This window comes from Oncorhynchus nerka, linkage group LG23 (genome assembly GCF_034236695.1).
Source record: "Oncorhynchus nerka isolate Pitt River linkage group LG23, Oner_Uvic_2.0, whole genome shotgun sequence".
NCBI lineage: Eukaryota > Metazoa > Chordata > Actinopteri > Salmoniformes > Salmonidae > Oncorhynchus > Oncorhynchus nerka.
The window spans coordinates 35,174,562-35,197,134 of record NC_088418.1 but is presented as its reverse complement, the minus strand read 5'-3'; the positions used below and the strand labels follow the sequence as shown (position 1 = coordinate 35,197,134).

Below are 22,573 nucleotides of genomic sequence, written 5' to 3'. Positions count from 1 at the left end.
AGACAAACGAAAAAGGGATCGGTAGCAGCTAGTAGGATGGTGACGACAACCGCCGAGCACCGCCCGAACAGGCAGGGGAGCCAACTTCGGCGGAAGTCGTGACACATTTGGTAATGTCTGATTGTCTTAACTCACCACGTACACCACTAACAACCTGAGCTTCTCGGTCATGTTTTCTTCGCTTCAAAAAAGCAGACTTTGTTAACTTGTGTAACATCCATTGCATTGATAGTTCCTCAGTATTTCAAAAAACCTTTCCATCCCTCCCGGCCTCGATAATCACCAAGAGCAAAATACTCTGATCTGATGATATCATACATCCAGTGGAAACATCATTTAAAAACTGTCCCAAACTCATTAGCGCAGAAATTTCGGAAGGCCCGGAATAGGCTAGTTGATTCAATGTGGCAAGTTCGCTAGCGACCTGCTTTGGGCCGGCCCTGGGTTTCAAGCGAATATGTGGTATGTTGAATTGGGCTCCAGTGTTTAAACGCTTTAAGCTACAAAATATTATGACCCCATTCCTGAAAGCTATGACTGTCAGAACACGTACGTGCCTTCTGTTTTCCTCTCTGATGCTCACACAAGGACTCGTTAGATAGGAGTGTGACAAAATGCACCTAATGACTGAGGGAAATGAATTCAAAGCATACTTCCTTCAGACTGGAATTTGGCATTACCTGATTTGACATATCTCTGTATTATTAACTGCGATGCTTCGTTTTTTGATTTTAAAATTACCCAATTACTTTTAAGAAGCTTTTAAAATATGTTAAAAAAAATTTTTAAATGCATTTTCCTTTTCAATGATTATATCAAATTTGTTTGACTCATGTTGGTTTCCTAATAAATTTTAGCAGCATTTAACTTTAATAAAAGTGCTTTATTGGTGTGTGCGTGCTCGTTGCTTTTTTGTTTTTATACAGTTCTTCCGAAGAATAATCACACGTGGAATATGTCTGTCCTCCCTGCAATTAAACGTGTTTACATCTGGCCCCTGTAAGAATATAAATGAAAAGGCCTGGTGTATGGAGTGTATGGTTGATGAAACCATGAAGCATGTGTTGATGTGTTGTTGTAAGTACCGATATGTGGAAGAGAGAGTTTGTTAGAAGATAGTAAGTAGGGCTTTTTTTAAATGGTAGTAGTACAGGATTAGGTAGGAGGGTAGCTTTTCTTAATGCATGTTTTTTAAAATTAATTTAGTCTATATGGTGTGATTGACTATAGTACAGTAGGTGGCGGCATTTTGAGAAGTGGAATTGTTTCGATTTTTTGTCTATCCGACTCCGAGGAAACGTGTGCTTCGAGTCACGCGGCCCGGGGTCAACCTCTTTTGTGCTTTGTGGGGTAGCGTTGAGTGTAGTGGTGGATCAAATTAAAAGGAAAATTTGTTTGTGAAGCCTGCCATTTGGTGAGACGTAAACCTAGTGGTAATGGCAAGACTGTCTTGTTGAGCTTTGATAAAGATTTTGTTCGGGCGCCAGGCAGGTATTAACCATGCCGGGGGAAAAAAGAACAAAAAAAAGAGTAGAATAGAGAGAGTACCACTACCCGACCCACACACATCAGCAGAAGAGACTGCCTAGAGTATAGCCTGTTTGCCAGAATCCAGTGGAGAGAAAAGAGAAGATACACATATAAACCCACGTCACAGCACAGGGTAACCCCACCAATAACACCTCATACAATAATAATAATGGCAGAGCAATTGAACAGCAACTTCATTGAAACAATTTAGAAGAAAGAACCCAGTCATCAAACAGAGGATTTGCAATATTCTGTATTACCTTCCAGTGGAGTGCAAAGGGTATGAATGTGGGGGGGTGTTCATAGACAAAATGCCTTAAAGGCCTTAAAAAAATGTCCACACTCTTTTCGGCCACAGGTCATTAGTACACCCCACCTCAATACAGTTCAAATAACAATACTCAACTTGCAAGCAGTCTCCCTTTTAAATAAAATGCCAAACCAAATACTTCTGATAGGGCAATAATAATCCAGCTCTAATCAACATCAACGGGAAGTGCATTTGAAAAATAGAAAACCTGCTGCAGGGTAAAGCACTGGAATGATAGAGGGAAGAGAAAGAGAACAAGAGAGATCTTAGCTGTGGTCTCCAGGCGTGCAGTTGTACTGTCTGATCACCTGATGGTTTGTTGGTTTGTATGTCAAAGCTTCGCAACAATGTTGCTACTAATCCATGCGATCCATAACCGGTGCGGTCCCAAACGATAACATCCACGACCTAGAGCGGTCACACCGATGATTGAGTTTAACACTTTATAAACTAAACACACTGAAAATAAACAAAACTTCTGCAGCATAGCACACACAATTAAACTGTGGCGCCAACCAAGAGCTCCCTCCCAGAGAGCTGAAAGAGCTGTCTTTATTTCCTCCTTCCTTACTGCTGATGCACTCTTAAAGTAGCAGCGCACGGTGAAGGCTCCGTGCAGGATTTCGCCACAAAGTGCAATATGTGCCATGTAAAAAAGCTAACGTTTAAAACTTGTTAGAGACAGAGGGCAGCATTCGGAATTTTGGATGACTGAGGTGTCCAAAGTAAACTGCCTGTTACTCAAGCCCAGAAGCTAGGATATGCATATGCATGATAGTATTGGATAGAACACTCTAAAGTTTCTAAAACTGTTAAAATTATGCCTGTGAGTATAACAGAACTGATTTGGGAGACAAAAACCTGAGGACCAATTTTTTTCCCTGTTGACCTGCCAGCCAATTCCAAGCTTAAGCTATTGAAACCAAAGACTTCCGCCTCCCAAATTGCAGTTCCTATGGTTTCCACTAGATGTCAACAGTCTTTAGACATGGTTTCAGGCTTGTATTCTGAAAAACCAATGAGGAAAAGTTGTTTATCCTCAGGAAGTCCCATGGCAAAACTAGTCTAATTGCACGCATGACCGAAGGAGCGCGCTGCGTTCTTTTCCTTTCCTATTGAAAAGATTTAGCTCCGTATGAAATATGATCATTTATTTAGATATTACAGTACCTAATAATGAATTAGAAACGTTGTTTGATTTGTTTGGATAAACTTTACTAGTAATGTTTGGAACTCTTATGTCTGCATTCTGAATGGGTGGATTACTGAACTCAATGACGCCTACTAAACGGACTATTTGGGATATAAAGAAGGAATTTATCAAACAAAATGACCATTCATTGTGTTCCTGGGACTCTTGTGATTGCGATCAGCGGAAGATCTTCAAAGGTAAATCACTTATTTTATTGCTATTTGGGATTTTGTGACGCCTGTGCTTGTTTGGATAATATGCTGTTGTGGGGTGCTGACCTCAGATAATCGAATGCTGAGCTTTCGCCGTAAAGCCTTTTTGAAATCGGACGATTTGGTTAGATTGCCAAGATTCTAAGCTAAATAATAATGTATGACACTTGCATTATCATGAACGTTTAATATTTAGTTTTCTGTGTTTTGAATTTGGAGCTCTGCAATTTCACCGGATGTTGTCGAGGTGGGTCACTAGCGGGACCCCTGCGCCAGAAAGGTTATTCCAAGTTTAAGTTCCTTGCTCAGAACATGAGAACATATGAAAGCTGGTGGTTCCTTTTAACATGAGTCTTCAATATTCCAATTTAAAAAGTTCTAGGTTGTAGTTATTATAGGAATTATAGGACTATTTCTCTCTATACCATTTGTATTTCATTTACCTTTGACTATTGGATGTTCTTATAGGCACTATAGTATTGCCAGCCTAATCTTGGGAGTTGATAGGCTTGAAGTCATAAACAGCGCTGTGCTTCAAGCATTGCGAAGAGTTGCTGGCAAACACAGGAAAGTACTGTTTGAATGAATGCTTACGAGCCTGCTGCTGCCTACCTCCGCTCAGTCAGACTGCTCTATCAAATATCAAATCATAGACTTAATTATAATATAATAAACACACAGAAATACGAGCCTTAGGTCATTAATATGGTCAAATCCGGAAACTATCACTTCGAAAACAAAATGTTTATTCTTTCAGTGAAATATGGCATTCATAAGTCTAAATATTGCTGTTACATTGTACAACCTTCAATGTTATGTCATAATTATGTAAAATTCTGGTCTTTGTTAGGAAGAAATGGTCTTCACACAGTTCGCAAAGAGCCAGGTGGCCCAAACTGGAGTTTCCTCGTCTCCTCGTGGAGTGTAATGTAATAGGCCATAATCGGCGTCCAAAAATGCAGATTACCGATTGTTATGAAAACTTGAAATCGGCCCTAATTAATTGTCCATGCTGATCTAATCGGTCACCCTCTAATGTCAATCTATCTCTCTCTCCCCCCTCAGTTTTCCTCTGGAGAGGCCTGTCTTGGATGAATAGGTCCAAAGGGAAAGAAGGCAAGAGTACAAGTACAGTACCGTGGTCTACGAGAGAGGTTACATCAATGAGTAGTGCTGAGGGCAGATGGGTCACGAGAGGAATCGCAGACTTACACTAATACGTGATCACATACAAACTTGTAACAGTGTTAAGAATGTGCTGTAAGCTCACTCCGCAGCTAGCTTGAAATGTTGCGGATGAAGCCATCCAATTTGTGGCTCAAACTGTTGGTACGTTGTCAAGGAGGACAGTTGTGTGTTTGCGAGCAGAGGATAACTGGTTTGTGCCCAGTGTGGGACAGTGGAGGAAGATATATTGTTTTTGCATTAGCACTACACACCTGATTCAAATCATCAACACATGATAATAAGTTGATCATTGAAATCGGCATTGTAGTGCTATGGCAAAAAAAACAAATGTGCCCCCCTTTGGGTGCCCAGGACCAGGATTAAGAAATGGTGTTCTATCTAGACCAGTCAAGGCATTCCTAGACGATCACCAAACATTTCTGTAGAAAAGCTAACAATAAGGCTTTCATTCCTTTAAAATAAAATTGAATTTAACTGTTTGCGGTAGGTGCACTTGATTCAGAAGACAAGGCAACCGGGTAGGCAAAGTGTTCCCATTTTAAACCGTTTAATTTGTCTGAAAAGACACATCAGCTACCCGGCAGACGGGGAGATCTGTGGCTATATCGAGTGTGCTTAATGCTCTGGCCAATCGGATAGCTTTAATCATAAAACATAAAACACACTCCTCCCTACTTCCACTCGCGCTGCAGCTGCAATGAATGATTAGCCAAGTGTATCGATAGACCTGTGTTTTTATTATTATTAGCAGCTCGTCATGTCTATTTGAATTAAGAGGAATATTTCACTTAACCTGGTGTTAGGAACAATCTGAATTTGTGCATCAGGAGGAAGATGGTGTCCCCTCTCTGGTCAGTCTCAACGGAGGAAAGAAAGGAGAGAGCAGGGAAGCTGAGAGGCAGATCCTCTGCTGCTCTCTCCCTCCCTCTGCTGAGAGTAATGCCGTGTTCAAAACAACTGGGAACTCAGAAATCTCCGACTTCCAACTTTAATGCGTTCAAGACAACCTGGAACACTGGGGGGAAAAAATGATCTGACTGGAAAAAAACGTTTTGAAGGGTCATCCGACTCGGAATTCCAAGTCGGATACTCTGGCATCTTTCTAGAAGTCCGACTTTCCGACCTGAAGATCACTGACTTCATGATTTGACCTTTTTCCCAGAGTTCCCAGCACCATGAAAGCACCATGACCATCAGATGCAGGTACCACCAGTCCAGTAAAATAAAAAAGATAATTATTTGCAAATTATTCAAATGTATGCTTAGCTGTGCCTCGAAAGTGCTACACCATCTGATACATTTTGTTATCAAAGCTAGAGTTTTGAAAGGCCAGGCATATAGCCAATATGCTGTGATAATGCATTAGGGCTACTGCACAAACCTCATTCCTACATAAGTTTTTATTAGGTTAATGTAAAAAATAAAAAAAATAATGTTTTAATAAATTATCTGAACGCTAGGTCTCGGCTTGCTTTTTGATTGTGAAAATGATCTTGACTAAGAAAAGGTTGGAGACAAGTGATCTAGACTAATCACATTACCCTCCTCACCTCTCCCTGGCTACCGTATGTAAAAATGATCCATCTCTGTCAACACATTGACTATACTTCAATGGATGTTTGTATCTGTTTGCTTTATACCGCTCTCCGCGAGTCATCCAAAGTTGGAAATGTTAAGCCAAGAGTGTAATATACTATGTCTATAGTACACACTGTGCAATACTGTATAATACTCAAGATTACTACGTACCTACAGTATCTGCCTTGAGTCATGCACTATCTGAAGTATAGGAGATGTAAATGGAGTGTGAACTGCCTGACAGTGAGGGGAGAGCACGGGAACTCGCACTTGTTTATAGCTTAGTCCTAGCTTTACAAGTGTGGGTCGGCTGTAAACTCACGCCACGTATAAGCTTATTCTTGCTTATTTGTTGGGGTTCAAGTTGGCAGGATGTAAGGGAAGTATGTTTAGCAACTTAGTACTTAGTCCTGCAATGGTCAACTCTCATTAAGTTAGTTACTTTGCATAGCTTGTTCACCATGGAGATAAACGTGGTGCGCCTTGCATCACCGGGGAGAGCTGCAAGTCCGCACGAGGGAAACATACAAAGCATCTCGATCTTGGCAAGGGTAGGCGTGGAGCCCGAGGGCTTAACAAAAACCGGGATAGTACCCGGTGGACAAACAAAGACAACTAGAACCAACCCTCAGCACCGCAATACGAGTATCACCCAGGTTGGTACACTGTCACAAGTAATTAAACGAAGGACAAACCCGAACAAGATGCCACATGCCAAACCGAGTGGGGGTGACAGCAGAGCACCCAGATAGAGAGGCTAGCTAGCAAGGTTCTCTATGCTATTGATATCTGGGTATACTGTACATCTGTGCTTATACACTCTAACATAGAGCTCTTACCAAGAGAATCCTCTCAGGAGTGCGCAGAGAAAAATAAGAGGTGGCCCAAGCAAGTCTCTTCTTATTGGTGTCCTTTAGTAGTGGTTTCTTTGCAGCAATTCGATCATGAAGGCCTGATTCACGTAGTCTGTTACTTTAACTCTGTGAAGCATTTATTTGGGCAACAAACTGAGGTGCAGTTAACTCTAATGAACTTATCCCCTGCAGCAGAGGTAACTCTGGGTCTTCCTTTCCTGTGGCGGTCCTTCTGGGAACAAGTTTCGGTATAAGGCTTGGTGGTTTTTGCGACTGCACTTGAAGAAACTTTCAAAGTTCTTGAAGTTTTCCGTATTGACTGACCTTCATGTCCTAACTTAATGATGGACTGTAATTTCTCTTTGCTTATTTGAGCTGTTCTTGCAATAATATGGACTTGGTCTTTTACCAAATAGGGCTATCTTCTGTATGCCAACCCTACCTTGTCACAACACAACTGATTGGCTCAAACGCATTAAGAAGGAAAAAAATTCCACAAATTAACTTTTAACAAGGCATACCTGTTAATTGAAATGCATTCCAGGTGACTACCTCATGAAACTGGTTGAGAGAATGCCAAGTGTGCATAGCTGTCATGAAGGCAAAGGGTGGCTACTTTGAAGAATCTTGAATATATAATATAATATATAATAACACTTTTTTGGCTACTACATGATTCCATATGTGTTATTTCATAGTTTTGATGTCTTCACTATTATTCTACAATGTAAAAAATAGTAAAACACTTAGAAAAATCATGGAATGAGTAGGTGTGTCCAAAATACATGTTTATACAGTTGAAGTCAGAAGTTTACATACACCTTAGCCAAATACATTTAAACTCAGTTTTTTCACAATTCCTGACATGTAATCCTAGTAAAAATTACCACAATAAGTTGGGTGAATTTTGGCCGATTCCTCCTGACAGAGCTGGTATAACTGGGTCAGGTTTGTAGGCCTCCTTGCTCGCACACGCTTTTTCAGTTCTACCCACACATTTTCTATAGGATTGTGGTCAGTGCTTTGTGATGGACCCTCCATTACCTTGACTTTGTTGTCCTTAATTTGCCACAACTTTGGAAGTATGCTTAAGGTCATTGTCCATTTGGAAGACCCATTTGCGACCAAGCTTTAACTTCCTGACTGATGTCTTGAGATGTTGCTTCAATATATCCACATAATTTTCCTACCTCATGATGCCATCTATTTTATGACTTGCACCATTCCCTCCTGCAGCAAAGCACCCACACAACATGATGCTGCCACCCCCGTGCTTCACGGTTGGGATGATGTTCTTCGGCTTGCAAACTACCCCTTTTTCCACCAAACATAACGATGGTGATTAGGGCCAAACAGTCCTATTTTTGTTTCATCAAACCAGAGGACATTTCTCCAAAACGTACGACCTTTGTCCCCATGTGCAGTTGTGGCGGTTTTGGAGCAGTGGCTTCTTCCTTGTTGAGCGACCTTTCAGGTTATGGCAATATAGGACTCGTTTTACTGTGGATATAGATACTTTTGTACCTCCCAAGAATGAGCCAGACTTGTGGTGGTCTACAAATTTTTATCTGAGGTCTTGGCTGATTTCTTTTGATTTTCCCATGATGTCAAGCAAAGAGGCACTGAGTTTGAAGGTAGGCCTTGAAATACATCCTTAGGTACATCTCAAATGATGTCAATTAGCCTATCAGAAGCTTCTAAAACCATGATATCATTTTCTGGAATTTTCCAAGCTGTTTAATTAAAGGTGCAGTCAACTTAGTGTGTGAACTTCTGACCCATGTGAATTGTGATACAGTGAATTATAAGTGAAATAATCTGTCTGTAAACAATTGTTGGAAAAATGACTTGTGTCATGCACAAAGTAGATGTCCTAACCGACTTGCCAAAATTATAGTTTGTTAACAAGAAATTTGTGGAGTGGTTGAAAAACGAGTTTTAAACTTCCGACTTCAACTGTATATGATTTTGTGTTCAGTAACTTATTTCCAGATTCTATTGTATTTCATTATTTGTGTGGTGAGTGAACTATGTCGTTTTTGATTATCTGTACATAGATATTTTAAAGTAAATTGCATTCTGAATATTGTTTTCTTTATTTTTGAATTATTATTTGGGGCATTAGTCTGGTCTTATTGTTTGATATACATTTCAGTATGTTCTGTTCTCTCTGTGTATCCTTTACTATTTTTCCAATACCTACTTTTACCTGAAGGGAAGTGACCCTGAAAATCAGAGTTGTTTTGACAATACAGTAAATGAGAGAGTATTCATGGGGTATATTAGACCCTCCATTTGCAGCCAATGGTTTTCTAAGTTTTCAGATCCTCTTTAGCAACAGGTGACATGTAATTTTTAAGGAGTCATTTTATTATCACGATTACATTGTGCTCTGAGAATGGCCTTAGCTGCTGCAGACAATATGCCATTCAGGCCAATGAGTGTTACTGGGTATGGGACCTCACTAATGGGTTATGAGTGCTTTAGCCTTGTTTATCCACTGGCTACACAGAGGGATGAGACATTTTCCTATTATCTATCACCAAGAGAAGCCTTATGACACGATTACTGTAAGCCTGGAAGGCAATGACATTATCCAAATATTTGATTTCCCATAACTCATAGTCTGATTGCATCTCTGTCTGCAGACACGCTGACACCTACTATGGCAGGAAAGAGAGAGAGGAGTGGGAGAGAGAGACAGAGAGGAATAACAGCAGCAGATGAGAGAGTGGGCAAGCAGAAGGATTTGTGTCACTTACATTGAGGCAGACAGATATGCTGCTTTGTTCAATTCTGGATACACTGATGAAATGGAGCCATTGCTACTCTTCCATTCCCAAGGGATTTGGCCATTACAGAGTGTGTGTGCAGAATATTTATCAGGAGATTACATAAGAGCATTTCACAATTCTGCTAAAGATTAATTTTGTGTAAACACATCGATACTAGAGTGTTGATTAGTGCGGTTTGTGTGTGTGTGTGTATGTGGAAGGTGGTCTTGATCCAACAGGGATGGTTAAAGACACATTTCCCAGGCCATAGCCCCATATCCGTGACACTTGTCTGTTAGAGTGCTGGTGAGTGGGAAGGGTGGTTGGTAAAGGCTGTTTGCTGCTCCATTTGGGTATTTATCTCTTCTGGTCAGTGTCCCGTTCCTAAATGCATTAGTGAAATGTTGCTGTGTATGCAAAGCACCTCATTATGCAGTTTCAGGGGAGGATACTTTTGACTTAAGTACTGTACAAAGGGAAGACCGCTCCTATATTTGAAGGCAGGTTGAATGATCATGCTAGACAGTGAACCCTTGGTAGTGTGCCTGGATTAATGGGTGAATGAAAGGTTGATTTAATCAGTTAACTGTTTACAGTTTGTATACTACATTGATGTAATGTAAATGTCTCTTGACTGCTCTTGCGAAGAAATGTACATACACTGGACATTACACTAAACCATGCCCTGGATGGAATAGTGAGTCTGCATGGCCTCAGGTGGATCATATATTCCAGTCCTTAATGATATCTGTGTGTGTTTTGTGTGTGTGTGTTGTTTCCAGGCAGGGGACAAACACTACCATCCCAGCTGTGCACGATGCAGCAGGTGCAACCAGATGTTCACAGAAGGAGAAGAGATGTACCTGCAAGGTAAGTAGCTAAATGGGCTGACATTATGATTGAAGCATTTTAAGGGTTATTACAGTATAGCTGGGTTAGTTTAGGCTGGTCCCAGATCTGCTGTATAGCCAACTTTTATGTTTGAACATACATGTTGGCAAGATAGCTCAAACATATCTGGGATCAGGTTAGGTTTGGATGTCTTTGTTCTCTAAGACCATCTGTCTCTGTTCTGTTCCACAGGATCAACCGTGTGGCACCCTGGCTGTAAGAACACAACCAGAACAGAGGAGCAACAGAGGGAACAGGTAGGAATCTATCTAGACATGAATGACCTCTTGTACCTTGACCTTGTTTGCATTGTTCAAGTGTCTCTTCTGTTGTCAGCCAGTCCCAATTTGCTCCCAATAACCCTTCCCATTGGACTTAAACCTTCGATGTGTGCAGATGTGTAAGTAATAAATCAAAACAAAGTTGATTGGTCGCTTACACAGATTTGTAGGTCTTATAGCAGGTCCAACGAAATGCTTATGTTACTAGCTCCAATAGTACAGTAGAATGTCTCGTATATGCACAAATACAAAAAAAAAAATCTAAACAGAAAATCAAGAAATAACAATCCAAAGTAGATATATTAGAGTGAGCATGTTTGAGAATATACTGTAAATACGTGGTGGCTATAGACAATATATAATTTTGAAAAGATAATGGTATGTACAGTAGTTGGTACACTATATTTAGGATGAGCTATGTCGAGAATACAGTATATACAGACAGAGTGAGTAAACAACAGTATATTAGATGAATGAGGTGACCAGCATTCAATGACTTTATACATGGGGCATTAGTCTCAGTGTGCAGGACTGAGTACCAGACAGGTAGCCGGCTAGTGATGGTTGTTCAATGGTCTGATGGCCTGGTCATAAAAGCTGTTTCTCAGTCTCTGTCCCGGCTGATGCGCCTGTACCGTCTCTGCCTGCTAGATGGTAGCAGGGTGAACAGACCGTGGCTTGGGTGCCTGAGGTCTTTAATAAAGTTCTTATTGGCCTTCCTTCAACACTGAGTGTTGTAAATGTCCTGGACGGCAGGCAGTGTGCCCCCGGTGATGCACCACCCTCTGGAGAGCCATGGGGTTGATGGTGATGCAGTTTCCGTAACAGGTGGTGATGCAGCCCTACAGAAGAGTATGGTGGAAGCTCCACCACTACACGGCCTGTACCTACCCAGACCTCTCAGATCTGCAAAAATCAAAGAGTTGGGGCTAAAAGGAAGGGGTAAGGAGCAAACTGAGACTGGCTGTGTCTGTGTTACTGGTTTTTAGGCGGCTAAAATGTATTTCTAGGCTGCACAGACACCTACAGACACCTCCCCTTTAATCTTTGTCCGTCTTATGTCTACCTCTGTATGTAGTGTGTGTCCCTCACTCTGTAGTGGTTGTGTGCGTGTGAGCTGCAGGTTTGGGGTCAATTACATTTAATTTCAGTGAATTCATGAGGTATTGAATGAACTGAAATTCCAATTGAAAAGCATTGATATTTTTTTAAATTGGAATTCAAATGTCAGTTTATTTCCGTAATTGATTGAATTGAAATGGAATTGACCCCATCCCTGGTGAGCTGTGACTTGGACCGCTGAATGGGCTCCATCTAAGTCACGTTGGAGAGGAGGCACAGGACAGCCCCTCTCTCAGACACACTCATGTGGAAAGAGTAAAGGCTAAAGACAAGGAAATATTTGAGAAGTCGACATAAAAATGGTTCAAATTATACATTAACTTTGGGGATGCCCAATGTCTCTTGAGGATACCCGATTTGTTATGGGGGCACCCAGCCACCCCTGTAATTTGAGCCATGAAGATACATATCAAACGATATATAGTGATGGTTGATTTCACCCTAAAACTCTTTACAAAGCCTCCATTTATAGTAACCATGTGGTTGTGAAAACATGATTCATGTCAATCAATACATGACTTCAGGACTGTTGTTTCCATCTGAAGTGCATTTCCCATGGGAATGCATGTGGTATTTACAGTGTTAAGGATATTACTAAGTCACAATGCAAATACCCTCATTCACTTTGCAAGAGGCAAATTAATGACATCATTGCAAGATAATGTGTTTGTATTTTATTTAAAGATTTAATCTACTTGTCATGTTACAATGTGGTGGAATTTCAAAAACAAAGTTTTTAAACTGTATTTTCTTTCTTGAACCTTTATTTATCCAGGCGAGTTCATTAAGAACAAGTTCTTTAAAATGATGGCCTGATGAATTCTTATTTCCCCCTCCTTTTGATGAATTAGTGATTGAGTGACAAATTTCATTCCTCATTTGCAAATTGAGGCGAACACAATACTGTAGCAACTTTGATCCAACACCTATAAAACTCATCAAGAGGTTGTTGGGATGTTGTCTTGACTTCCTTTTCTGTTCTCCTCTTGCAGCCTTCAAGGTCATCATCTGAGAGTATCTGTTCCAGACCTGGTTCAAGCATACATGGCTCACCAGGTCATACCATATATGTGAGTTCTGTCTACCATACAACTACACTCACACACATACTGGGCTGGATGTACTGCTTATATTTTTTATAGGCCACATCCCTAGGGAAGCTTAAGATAAATTGTCATTCCATGTGTAAACTTTGTCTAACATGCTGACCAGATCGCGTGTAGCATTGCACGCATGTTGTTTTTGTCCCCCCACACCAGACACCATCAGGACACGCAGGTTGAATTATTAAAACAAACTGAACCAATAATATTAATTTGGGGACAGGTTGAAAAGCAATAAACATTTATGGCAATTTAGCTAGTTAGCTTGTTGTTGCTAGCTAATTTGTCCTGGGATATAAACATTGGGTTGTTATTTTACCAGAAAAGCACAGACTAATCCACAGAATAGTAATTGCTCCTCCTTCAGGCTTCTTCTTCTTCTTTGGACTTTAAAAGGTGCAACCGACTGGAATGTCAACCTCAGTTCATCTTGCAATCACCCACATGGGTATATGCTCCTAAAAATCAATGAGGATATGGCACGTGGGTAGGAGATGGGAGAGGCAGGACTTGCAGCGCGTCGAGTGTCATAAATAGAACCAAGTTCTATTTTAGCACCTGGCCACGCAGACACTCGCGAGCAGTATGATTGAAAAACATAGTCGTAGACCTTATTCTTACCGATACATACATTTTCTGTTCAGCCTTACATCTAAAGTGGAAGGAGCCCTATGCTTATCAGACTCTCTTATAGTTCCTTTGTAGACACTGACAACTGGGGTTGTTGTTTTATTGCAACCCCAGTGGTCAGGGTCTATAGAGGAACTTTTTAGCTGCCCTAATACTGGCTAGTAGATGTGTGCTTTTAGTCATGTATAACCTCTCTCGCTCTGTCTCTGTATGTATTGATCTGTCTATCTGTCTGTCTGTGTCCCTAGGCAAAAGTAGACAATGAGATCCTTGAATACAGGGACCTAGCCGCCATTCCCAAAGTCAAAGCAATTTATGATATAGACCGCCCTGATCTGATTACCTACGAGCCTTTGTACACCTTGTCCCTTGACGAGAGGGAGGAGAGGAAGGAGAGTGTGGGAGAGGTAATTAGCATGCAACCATGCATGACCGTGTATGTGCTTGTGCGTGTGTGACGCATCATGTTGAAATGAACAAGCCCTCATTCTGAAGTTGCAAGCTGTGCCAGGTAAGTATTGGTTTGAGAGAAACAGCTGTGATGCATAAATTATATTATCCTAAATCATATCCATTTTCTCCATCTCTCACCCCCAGAGAGTCATGTGTCAGGCAATAAATATAAAAAGGCAAACACTTTGTATACATTTCGTATTTAGTAATAATAATACATTATAATTATACAGCACTTTTTCAAGGATCCAAAGTGTAGTGTTATTGTCACACTCAGGTTCATGGCAAACTCACCCTTATAAAGGAAACCTATTATTGACACGAGAGTGCTCAGTAATTTTTCTGTGTCTACAGCTCCATACTGCGAGAAGGGAGCGTTCCCCCATGCCAGATGACAAGGTAAGACAGCCACCAACTATTCTCATTGATGATAACATAGTGTTGGTGTGTGCTTAAAGTATATTGTATGGTGTTTCTTTGCTTACAGTACGGTCAGGATTCTTAGCTAAGTTAGCTTGAAAAAAAGACACCATTTTTTTTCTCTTTCAGTCCTCAAGAAACATGTCACCTACACCATCCGCTGTAGGTGGTACTGCATTACACAGTAATACACTGTACATGTTTAACTGCAAACGTTCAGATCGAATTACAAAGAAAGGAAGCTCTTGACTATGGGTTGATAGTGATTGACAGGTGATGTAACTGTGTTGTCCCTGTAGAGCTGCTATGACATAAGAGAACGCATCCTTCAGAGGTCTACCAGTCAGGGCTCCATCGGCTCACCTGTCTACAATCGTCATAGTTACACCCCGTTGTCACGCTCACCACAGCATTTTCACAGACCAGGTGAGAGGTGTGTGTGCGAACGCATCTTTGTGTGCGTGCGCGCATGCATGCATGTATGGTTTGTATTGTTAGTCTTTACAGGTTACACAGAAAAGTAATTTGAAAATAATTTAAAATAGTCTGAGATGTACAGTAGGCACTGCCTCAACACTCTTCCTTGACTATTTTAACAAGAACATAATACCACTTGTTCACATCTCACAGGAGAATCATTCATGCCTGTCACTCTTTCTTAACCCCACCTTAATCTTAACTCCCCACTGCAGCTGCTCTGTTGCTGTCCTCCTATATCTTTACTCTTCACTGACCACTCTGATAACACTTTATAATAACTGTCATGAATAAGCCATTATATTTATTTGTATTATTTGTATTTTATTTAACCTTTATTTAACTAGACAAGTCATTTAAGAACAAATTCTTTTTTACAATGACAGCCTACCATTATAAATGCTATAACATGGTGTATAATCTAATAATTAAATATTTATTATTGAAGTGGAACTGAGTGTATTAACTCCTTTGCAGATTTGAAACAAACAGACAATCATAACGTCAGTCAAAAATATAAAATCCCCAGTTTATGTTAAAAAAACAACTTTATAAGAAGTTTTAAAAATAGATTATATTTGACAAGAAAATCCATGACGTAGAGTAATGCATGTTGGCAGAATAGATGGATGCAGTTCAATGCATGATTCATATTATTCACCAATACTTTTCTTGGTAGTCCAACAAATATTGCTATCAGGTTATAAATGACAGCTGTCCTGGTACATTGTTTGCTGCCTCTAGCCATTCGGGATACACTGTTTCAGTTTCAATGACTCAATATTTTGGACAAAATCTGACAAATGTAAAGAAGACTGGGAATGTCAATACAATCAAACTAGCAAGGGCAATTTTTTTATTTCACCTTTATTTAACCAGGTAAACTAGATGAGAACAAGTTCTCATTTACAACTGCGACCTGGCCAAGCAAAGCAGTGCAACGCAAACAACAACACAGAGTTACACATGGAATAAACAAGCGTACAGTCAATAACACAATAGGAAAAAAGTAAGTCTATATACAGCGTGTGCAAATGGCGTGAGGAGGTAGGCAATAAATAGGCCATAGTAGCGGAATAATTACAATTTAGCAGATTAACACTGGAGTGATAAATGAGCAGATGATGATGGGCAAGTAGAGATACTGGTCTGCAAAATAGCAGAAAAGTAAATAAAAAACAATATGGGGATGAGGTAGGTAGATTGGGTGAGATATTTCCAGATGGACTATGTACAGCTGCAGAGATCGGTTAGCTGCTCAGATAGCTGATGTTTAAAGTTAGTGAGGGAAATATAAGTCTCCAGCTTCAGCGATTTTTGCAATTTGTTCCAGTCACTGGCAGCAGAGAACTGGAAGGAAAGGTGGCCAAAGGAGGTGTTGGCTTTGAGGATGACCAGTGAGATATACCTGCTGGAGCGCTTGCTATGGGTGGGTGTTGTTATTGTGACCAGTGAGCTGAGATAAGGCGGAGCTTTACCTAGCATAGATTTATAGATTACATGGAGCCAGTGGGTCTGGCGACGAATATGTAGCAAGGGCCAGCCGACTAGAGCATACAGGTCGCAGTGGTGGGTGGTATAAGGGGCTTTGGTAACAAAATGGATGGCACTGTGATAGACTGCATCCAGTTTGCTGAGTAGAGTATTGGAAGCTATTTTGTAGATGACATCGCCGAAGTCGAGGATCGGTAGGATAGTCAGTTTTACTAGGGTAAGTTTGGCGGCATGAGTGAAGGAGGCTTTGTTGCAATGATCACAAGCCAGTCATAATGTGGCTAATAGGATAGCTTTTATTTAGCAAGCTGAAAACACGGAGCCTGATGTTAGCTAGCTAGCTGCTGGGAGGATGTCATGTCATTGGACGAGTGGGTGAGTGCCCACCCCATATAGTTTTTTGTTGGCTACAGCTTGAGATGCAGGTGTCATTTGGTTAGCTAACAAGAAATGTGAATCACTTGCTATAGGTAGCTATGCTGAACTTGAACAACTGTTATCCACAGTTAGCATATCTCTTAGTTGTCAGTCAAATGTATTTGGCATTATTCAAATGGGCGGGCAGGAAATTTCCCACCTAGTTGTCAAAATGTGGGTTGGGACAAGCATGCATTGGCAGGCAAGCTGCAGAAAGGCGAGCAGGCTGCTTTTCCCATCATTTATCGGCCTGCATGCCGAAAAGGTTTGAGAGGGTTTATCTACTGTTCCCTTGTTGGATTTGAGCGAATCTCACTCTTGCTAGCATTAGTTGTTGATCTTGTTGTTGTTGATGTGCATAGGTAACAGAGATAGATAGCCTACCTGTTTGTGGTTGTTTGATCAATAGGACTGTAAAGTTTCCAAATGTAAGAGGACTCCTGTGGTATTTACACATGGATTTCTGCAAATATGTATGTAACCCTCTCACCAGGCTCGAATTTGACTCTCACAATGTTACCTTACATAGAATATCTCAACCGCACGGGATGTTAGGTGAGAAGGACATCTCCAATAAGAATCCCTATTGTAAACTATCTAGGGTGATGACAACTTAGGGTATTAACTTCAGATAGAATGACTATAGATTTTTGTTATTGTATAAGGATATGCTTTCCCATGCATTAAAAGACATTTAAACAGGAAATGACTGCACCAAGGCAACATACATAAGGTTCAAGATGTGTATTATTACATTTTCAAAGCACCACATCAAAATAAATACAAATAATAAACGCCAATGAGTCGTGCACAACCCATTTCCGCATTGGAGCTAAAAAAAAATGACGACGCACATAAAGTCCCAAAGCAACCGCTGTGGTTACTCACTACTCTTCCCTCAGCGAAGTATGGCAGTTCCATGAAGGTTTCCTCACAAGATCCACAGCAAGCACAGCTATCAATGTAGACAGTACTCCTTCGCAGTAACTGATATCCCATGGGAACATGAACTTGTTAATCTTTCCCTAGCAATTCTCTCTCGGTGTCACACAACGCTAGGCTAAACTCAAGGCTGCCAAATACCTCCACGATGAGACGGTAGCTTCAGTCTTTACTAAGTCTTTCTTAACAAAAATTATAACAACCCTCTTTAAAATAAATTCAGTATTTCCCTTCAAAACTCGGCAGGTATGGGTTTTGTTCTATTTTTATTGTCTTCTTTTATCATTTTTCTTCACCAACGGTCATAATGTAATGCCCATCCTTTTCTCAACGTCTCCCTCCCTCTCTTTTTTCCCAGGCCCTCCGTTAACCAGGTCCACTCCCATTGGCCACAGCTTATTAACAAGAGACCTCATTGATCAAAACTTAAACTTAAAAGTAAACCAACCTATTAACTTATACATTACCAATTAATTATAACAAATAAACTAAATACTTGGTTCTAACAAGGGTAGTACATGTATTTTGTGGCTTTTGGCAAATGCTTTCTTATTATCTAAAGTCACACTGTTGCTACTGCCTGTGAACACACAGTCCAGTTCAAAGTGAATGATGGCAGGCCCATGTGGGAAATGGCTTATTTGCATATAGGCCTACTGTAACTCTGATTGGCTATGGTGCACCGGTCTGTGTGGTGCACAGACTATGGTGCGCCGGTCTGAGTCCGGTCCTGGACAAGACAGATGTTTTTATTAGCTTTTATTTACCGCAATGTCTGTTAATTGTCCAAACGCACATCTGCTTTCCCACTCTATATTGCTATCAAATTTTCACAAATGCCTTGCCTCTATGTCATTCCCAAACATTCTATGAAAGTATGAAAATGTGAAAATGACCATGTAAGTGTTCGCTTGTAAAAAAAATGTATAGAAAAATGTGTCATTCATATTGCTAAAATGCTGTCAGTTCCACTTTAATGTAGAGATAATACCAATTTTTCCCTTATTCCTTATCCCCATCTCACTCAAATAATCCTTCCTCCTCGTTTGAAGTTTCTTAATTTCTAGTTTTGACATGATTCCGATTTTCTCCCTTTTCTCCTTCTTTTCTTCACCCTCTTTCACCTCACCTCCTCTCCCTCCCTAACTGTGGTGGTGTGTATCCACTGGCTCTGTCTCCTCTCTTACCTATCCTCTAACTCTTCCCTCCTACGGTCCTCCCTCCCTGCCTCCTTGTGTCTATCTGTGATGGTGTGTCTACCGACTGTCTCACTCCCTTTTCCCATCCACACCTCGGTCTTCCTCCTCCAACTCCCCTCCACATCATCTTAATGATGTCTCCCCAACGGCTCTGTCCCACCTGCCCTCCCTCTCCCCTGCAGAAGCTTTGACAGGCATGCAGAAGCTCTGCTCCGCCCTGTGTAGTAACAGTATGGGCTCCTCCAGCCATAGTGACTCCCGTCCCACCTCACCTTTCAGACACCACTCCTTTCCCCATAGCCAAGGTAAGACTGGGCCTTAGACCCCATCGTCCCGTCACTGTCCCCACTCCCCAGGCAAGCTATGTCACCTCATTCAAGTCTTACTGCCTCAGAATATATGGCTTAACTCATGTTCCTACCCTCATCTCCAGCCCCTGTATACTGTAGCCATGCACATTTGATGTAAAATGGCTGTCAGAAGCTGAGTAACCTGGTCCAAAATCTGTTTGTGCTTTTCTTGCCAACTGACCATAGGCTGGCAAGGAGATCTGGGACCAAGCTAGAGACGTCTCATCTGCTGTCAAAGTCATAAGATGACATAGACATGCAACCCAGCTCACTTACACCAACCAAGTGTCCAGAGACCTTTACTGGACCTCTGGACATTTTGGTTCATGTCATATTTTATTTTTGTTCTGAGTGTTTGTATTTGGCAGTGGTGATGGCCATGCATGCACTTAAATGTTACCCAAGTCACATTACTGGCATTCTGCCTGTTTAATGATCAATGTCCATTATGTCTGGCTGCATGCTATTGATAGGTCTTGTATTACCTCATGGATACAGGATGTAACTAGGTCTGTCATTACATTTCATCAGCCGGTGATTGTCATGCAAATAACTGCCAGTCTCACTGTATTTAAAAAACTTTTTTTTTATTAGTTTAACCTTTATTTAACTAGGCAAGTCAGTTAAGAGCAAATTCTTATTTACAATGACAGCCTAATGGGGAACAGCGGGTTAACTGCATTTTTCAGAGGCAGAATTACATATTTTTACCTTGTCAGCTCGGGGATTCGATCCAGCAACCTTTCGGTTACTGGCCCAACACTCTAACCACTAGGCTACCTGCCGTGGATACACTAGGCTATGGTAATTGACCATTAATTAACATAAACACATTTAGCATCTCCTGGCTTCCATGCAAGCCAGTGATGCGGACTTTGGTAATAAAATCCCTTGAGCCTTATTGCTAATATAGAGCGCTGAGTACCAGGCCATTAGCGACTTGCAGTTAGAAAGTTTGGTAGGCTACTAATGACCATCAGCGGCATCAGAGCGCAGATTTGGAGAAGCCTAGCTACCATGACTAAACGGTCACATGGAATTTGACTGTCGTCATGACTCGTGACCACCGATGTGGCAGTAATACCGTAACAGCTCTAGATGTAACTGAGCTCCATAGTGTGACTAACTGATTTGCTAACACAGGATTATTCAATAATTCTCAAAATTAGATTAGTCTTTCAATCTCCTTGCGTCCATTTTTATGCTTTATCCTAATCTCACATGCCAGACTTTACAGCTATATGCAATAGTCCCTCGTCTGGCTCTGCGAGATTAGCTTTTTCCAAACTTATGTTTTCCGTATCATTGCCCTGCTTATGTTTTGTTCTTGGTTCTTCTCATTGGAGGCACTGATCCACATAGCGGGCGGAGCTCTCCTATACCCCAAAGGCCAGACAGCCGGCCTGTCACTCCGCCTCTCTCTCTGACCCCTAAACATTTCCACCTCCCAGGTAGGAGACACAGGGAGCGCACCCTGTCACTGTCACTGCTACTGGTCACATGAGATCTTTTATATCTCTCTCTTATCGCTCTCTCACCACTTCTGTCTACCACTTTTTCCATTTCAATAATGCTTTTGATTCATTCCATTAAAAGGATGCTGGCACTTAGTGTGCTCTTTTCACCAGACACATCACGAATATAAGACTGTATAAAATAATAATTGATTTTAATGTACATTTTAATGTAAATGCTGATGTTTATTGGTTTACAGTGTGTGATTGTGAAGACACCCTCCCTCTGTGGTATTTTTCATTGGTCATTTCACAATGCCTTCTGTGTCACAGGAAAAGTGTTTGATACGTATACATGAAATGCAAAAGACTGAGTTTTGTCTTTCTCCCTGTATCCTTTCAGATCAGGGGATCAACATTTACAGGAAACCACCCATCTACAAACAACACGGTACATTCACTCTCCCCGACCTGGTTTCACCAGCATTAACAGCATCATTATTGTTATGAATACTTATACTGATACTATTATTCCCAAATAGTGTCATGAGCCTCATTGGCTATAACAAATCGATAAGCTTAGCTTATTGATGCGCGGGTTGACTCATAACCCTCAGTCCCCGCGGTTATATCTGCGGGGCGGGTTTAGGGTCATTAAATACTGTGTGGATCAGCTGTTTGTTCACCCGCCCGCAACCCGACTATATGTCATAAAGTTAAAATCTGAGGCCCACACCTGACCCTTACCCGCTAATATAGAAAATGTGGCTAAATGTAGGCTAAAAGCTGAGGGTATCAACCACATAAAATATGTATCTAAGCCAAACTGAAATTTTATCAAAACATGTTGGGTCATTTTAACAGCTTTGACTTTCCTTAAAACTGGTCAAACTGTTGTAATTTGGAAATTTAGCACGAAAGATCTTTCCCATTTTAATTTTTTTTGTGCATTTTCTCTTCAGTCCCTATAAACATCTTTGCGGAGATGAAAGAGAAAACAAACTTTACCGATGTCAACTAGATTGAAGCATTCATTCTAGTGTCTTCTAGGGCAAAAACTAATGACCGAAGAGAAGCTGCATGTATCTAATTATAGACAAGTTGACTAACAAATAGCCAACCAAAATGTTTGAAATTATAAGCAGAAACATGGGCTAAAAATGCCTGTCAAAAAAAAGTAAAGACATCTTTGACTGTACAATGCATTTTCTATATTTACGGGGTAGGGTCGGTCGGGTGCAGGCCTCAGATTTTCACTATCACATATAGTCGGGCGGTTGCGAATGTGTTATTAACAATTTGCGGGTGGGTGTGGGTGAACAAACACCTGACCCGCACATCATTATTAGCTATACAAAGCAGCACCTAACCTTTTAAAGGTATAGGGTCCTTTCAATTATGGTTTATTTGTTTGGATTGAAATCGTGTGATCACCACATTGATCTCTGATTGTACACCACCTTGAAGTCTCTCTTCTGAGCATCTAACGCCTAAGCAAAATATCAAGGCATGTGAGCCTACAGCATATACAAAAATCTAAAAAGAAGTTTCAGGATGGCAACTTAATTCCCTTCAATAATGCTTAATCCTGACATGTTTTGAAGCCTGCTCCTTCCCCACTAGTGGTGCATTGACGAATGAGTATGCTTCGAAACACGTCACTAATAAATATTTAATGGAAATAAGGTCTAGATTTTATCAG

General features: G+C 40.9%; 1 protein-coding gene across 1 annotated transcript in view; it reads left to right on the top strand.

The window, feature by feature from the left end:
* Positions 1 to 22,573, top strand: part of LOC115106754 (actin-binding LIM protein 1-like) — a 115,429-nt gene that overhangs the window by 54,540 nt on the left and 38,316 nt on the right. The window contains exons 6-15 of the mRNA XM_065008067.1: positions 10,421 to 10,508; positions 10,722 to 10,786; positions 12,925 to 13,002; positions 13,914 to 14,072; positions 14,473 to 14,517; positions 14,668 to 14,700; positions 14,838 to 14,964; positions 19,250 to 19,372; positions 20,764 to 20,868; positions 21,275 to 21,322. Coding sequence (XP_064864139.1) covers positions 10,421 to 10,508; positions 10,722 to 10,786; positions 12,925 to 13,002; positions 13,914 to 14,072; positions 14,473 to 14,517; positions 14,668 to 14,700; positions 14,838 to 14,964; positions 19,250 to 19,372; positions 20,764 to 20,868; positions 21,275 to 21,322 — 871 coding nt within the window. The remainder of the gene's footprint in view (positions 1 to 10,420; positions 10,509 to 10,721; positions 10,787 to 12,924; positions 13,003 to 13,913; positions 14,073 to 14,472; positions 14,518 to 14,667; positions 14,701 to 14,837; positions 14,965 to 19,249; positions 19,373 to 20,763; positions 20,869 to 21,274; positions 21,323 to 22,573) is intronic.